General features: G+C 49.1%; 1 protein-coding gene across 1 annotated transcript; it reads right to left on the bottom strand.

Moving 5' to 3' along the window:
• Positions 1-237: 237 nt before the first annotated feature.
• On the bottom strand, positions 238-618 carry LOC119579782. The gene has a single exon (XM_037927672.1). The coding sequence runs from the start codon at positions 577-579 to the stop codon at positions 238-240; it is 342 nt and encodes a 113-aa protein (XP_037783600.1). The 5' UTR covers positions 580-618.
• Between the last annotated feature and the right edge of the window lie 2530 nt (positions 619-3148).

Raw genomic sequence — 3148 nt, 5'->3', positions numbered from 1 at the left:
CCAGGAAACCTTACATCACACACAGTAACAGTATGGCGTATTTCCAAGTCTGAGTTAATGTGAAAAACAAGGGTTACTTCACTCAAGGTGTCAATTGGCCGGCCAGACACGCCTCGCAGACTACTTGTAGTCCTCCTCCTGCGCAGGTGGTCATGAGGATCAATCCACTTAAGGGCTTGGGGCTTGACAATTGTCACTTCAGATCCTGTATCGAGAAAGCAAGGTACTGTAGAATCATTAACATTGAGTGCCGCAACTGGTCGTCCGGTAAGCCCTGTCACAGCTGTTCCCTTCTCGATAAGTTTCCTCCCCATGTGAGGTGCTCCTTGGTTCAAACCTGCCAGTGGTCCCAGGAGCTTGGTCACCCTGGCGCTGACGAAAGGGGCAATCTCTCACTAAATGACCTGGACCTCTGCAATGGTAGCATCGTCGTCTTGGAGAATGTGGATCAAGGATCTCAGCCCTGGCTCTGCACTCGGATGTATCATGGGTCCTTACCCGATGGTGCTCACACCACCTCTCCTGGACAGGTGATTGGCGACGAGGTGACAGGCTGGAACGCTCAGCAGCCACGGGCATGGCATACAAATCCCGACCCCGTGGAGGACGGTTGGGGTGGTAGGGATTCTCTTCTTTTGGCGACATATCACTATGCCTGATGCCATTGCGTGAATTCCAGATACGCTGTGCTGGTTTCGGCTATCTGGGTTGGGCTACCATCTTCTTTTACAGAGAGGAAGTCTTGGAGCCATGCAGGGATGCCACTTAAGAAGACCCTCTTCACTAGTTCTGATGGGTCACCAATTGCTTCCCGGTGATCCCTGTATCCCTGGTAAACATGCCCCTCTAACTGCAAAAAGAAGTCCATTGGTGCTTGGCTTGGTGTCATGCGGATGTCATAGAGAACCTTGTAGAAATCGGAGGAGGTGTAGGTACCTCGAAACTTACTTCGGAGAGCTGCTTTAAATGTGTCCCACTCTGTGATGGAGTCGAAAAGAGGGGAATTTATGATCAGTTCGGCAGGTCCTCTGCAGTTAGCTCGTGCTGCCTGAATGAACATCTCTGATGTGGCTGGCTTCACAATGTTCTCAATTGTCCGAATCCAACTCTCTATGGCCTGGTACTTTTTGAGGGGCTGTGAGGCAGATGTATCTCCCTTAAAGTGAGGGATGGTCTCCTTTGTGAAAATATATGAAAAAGGCATGCTGGATGCCTGAGACGAGGGATGTTCTGGTTGGTGACGCTGAGGTGAAGAACTGCGCTGGAACTGCTGCGGCAAGGATGAATGTGGGTCATATGTGTGTTGTCGTATTGGATATGGCTGCTGCTCTGGTACTGGGGTGTGGGGACGGTTCCGAGGAAGAGGCCGAGGAGGAGAGCGGCTTCCATTGACGGCAGGAGACTGATGATGATGGTCTTGACACCGAGCCACAATATGCTGTACTGTGGGAGCAAGGCGGCGGACCTCTGCTAGCTCGTGGTCCCGCTGTTGGAGTTGGCGACGAAGCTCCTGAATTTCTTGGTCTCGGGCACGTTCCATGGAGGTAGGTACAACACTTGACCTCTGTAGTTGGTGGCGGGCCTCTATCAGCTCTCTGTTCCGTACCTCAAGCTGATGACGGAGCTGCTGAATTTCCTGGTCGCGGGCACTTTCCATGGATGTAGGTGCAGTGCTCGATCCCTGTAGTTGTTGGCGGGCCTCCTCCAACTGCTTGTTGCATTCCTCGAGCTGGCGACGGAGCTGCTGAATCTGACCCTCCTGTTCTAGTTGGTCCTCTTGTGAATGATTGAGGTTACGGTCCGCTGGCTGCTCTGCATCTAGCCTCTGAGGTCGAGTATCAACCTGCACGTGTTGTCTAAGGGCTTCTTCATGGCGCTGCAGCCGGGCATCATTCTGCTCCTTGTAATCCCGTACTTCACTGACTAGAGAGTTGATTTTCTCCATGATCTGGTCAAACATGGATACCTCTGTGACCATCATCTGCACAGCTTCACGTACATCCGGGTTGGAACCACCCGGTAGGCGACGTGGTGTCGGGGAGACCTCCCGGGATGTCGGCTGGCTACTCATCTGGATATTCCGACGCTGCTGGAGTCTCTGGTAACGCTCCTGCCTCTCCCTGCTATTCGGCATGCCAGGAACGCAGCAAACAAATGCTAACAGCACTTGGCGCACACAACACAACAAATACAGTACTGCTAGCAGCAATACAAAAACACCAACACAGACCGATAGACACAGGTCGACGGAGAAATCACAGTTCATGTACAATAGCTACTGCACACAGCAAAGACACTGCACCACCAAATGAACTGGCTGGGGGTAAAAGGGTTAATAGAGAAAAAGTGAAAACATCCTACACTAAATGAGCCACGGTAAAACTAACTAGGCGAGCTGGCAGTTAGCAATAAAAAAATCTAACTCTGAAAGAGAAAAGATAAAAACTGGAAAGAAGCCAAGCTCTAAAAACTACAAAAATAAAACTAAATACCCTGAAAACCTGTAAATGAGGAGAAAACAGCAGAACATAAAACACAAACAGTAAAAGGTAAATAAGTGGCTCACCAACGACTACTTAAAAAGCATGCATGACATAAAAATGTTTATTACTGGACGTCTCAACATCAGAAAGTGATTAATCAAGAGCGTTAGCTCATTCACTGGAACATCCCACCGCAAAAAGCCACCAAAAACGACATTGTAGTGTGATCTCCGTAAACCGAGGGGTCCCGTCCCAGCTCATCAAGTTTACAGAACTCTCGCCCTCCCTTGATGCTGGCGAGGGATACAGGCGCAAAGGACCTGGTTAACCCCTGTCAATTTGAATTCCCTGATGTGGTAGCATGGGGGGGGGGATTCAAATCATTTATATGGTTTGTTCCAGGTGACATCTCTTTCTGATGTTCAGTCTAAACAGAATTAAATACTAAAATTGACAAATGATCAAAAAAAAAAAAAAAAAAAAAAGCAAAATGTAAAAGGGCATGCTGAAGGCACGTGAAATAGCTAAAACTGCCGTATACGAAAAACTAAAGAGATGACCTCCAAGTGGAGAGTCTGGCTGAAGGCCTTACCACTAAAACAGAGACGAACCAGCCAGCCTGGCGTCACAGCTGAAGGCTTAAAAAAGAAATCCCCAACCTAAAC

This window comes from Penaeus monodon, chromosome 12 (assembly GCF_015228065.2).
Source record: "Penaeus monodon isolate SGIC_2016 chromosome 12, NSTDA_Pmon_1, whole genome shotgun sequence".
Classification (NCBI taxonomy): Eukaryota; Metazoa; Arthropoda; class Malacostraca; order Decapoda; family Penaeidae; genus Penaeus; species Penaeus monodon.
Note: the sequence above shows the minus strand (reverse complement) of the source record. Positions and strands in the feature narration are given on the sequence as shown.

Bases quoted from the DNA above. Each gene is read 5' to 3' on its own strand.
- LOC119579782 (XM_037927672.1), bottom strand. From the start codon at position 579: ATGCCCGTGGCTGCTGAGCGTTCCAGCCTGTCACCTCGTCGCCAATCA.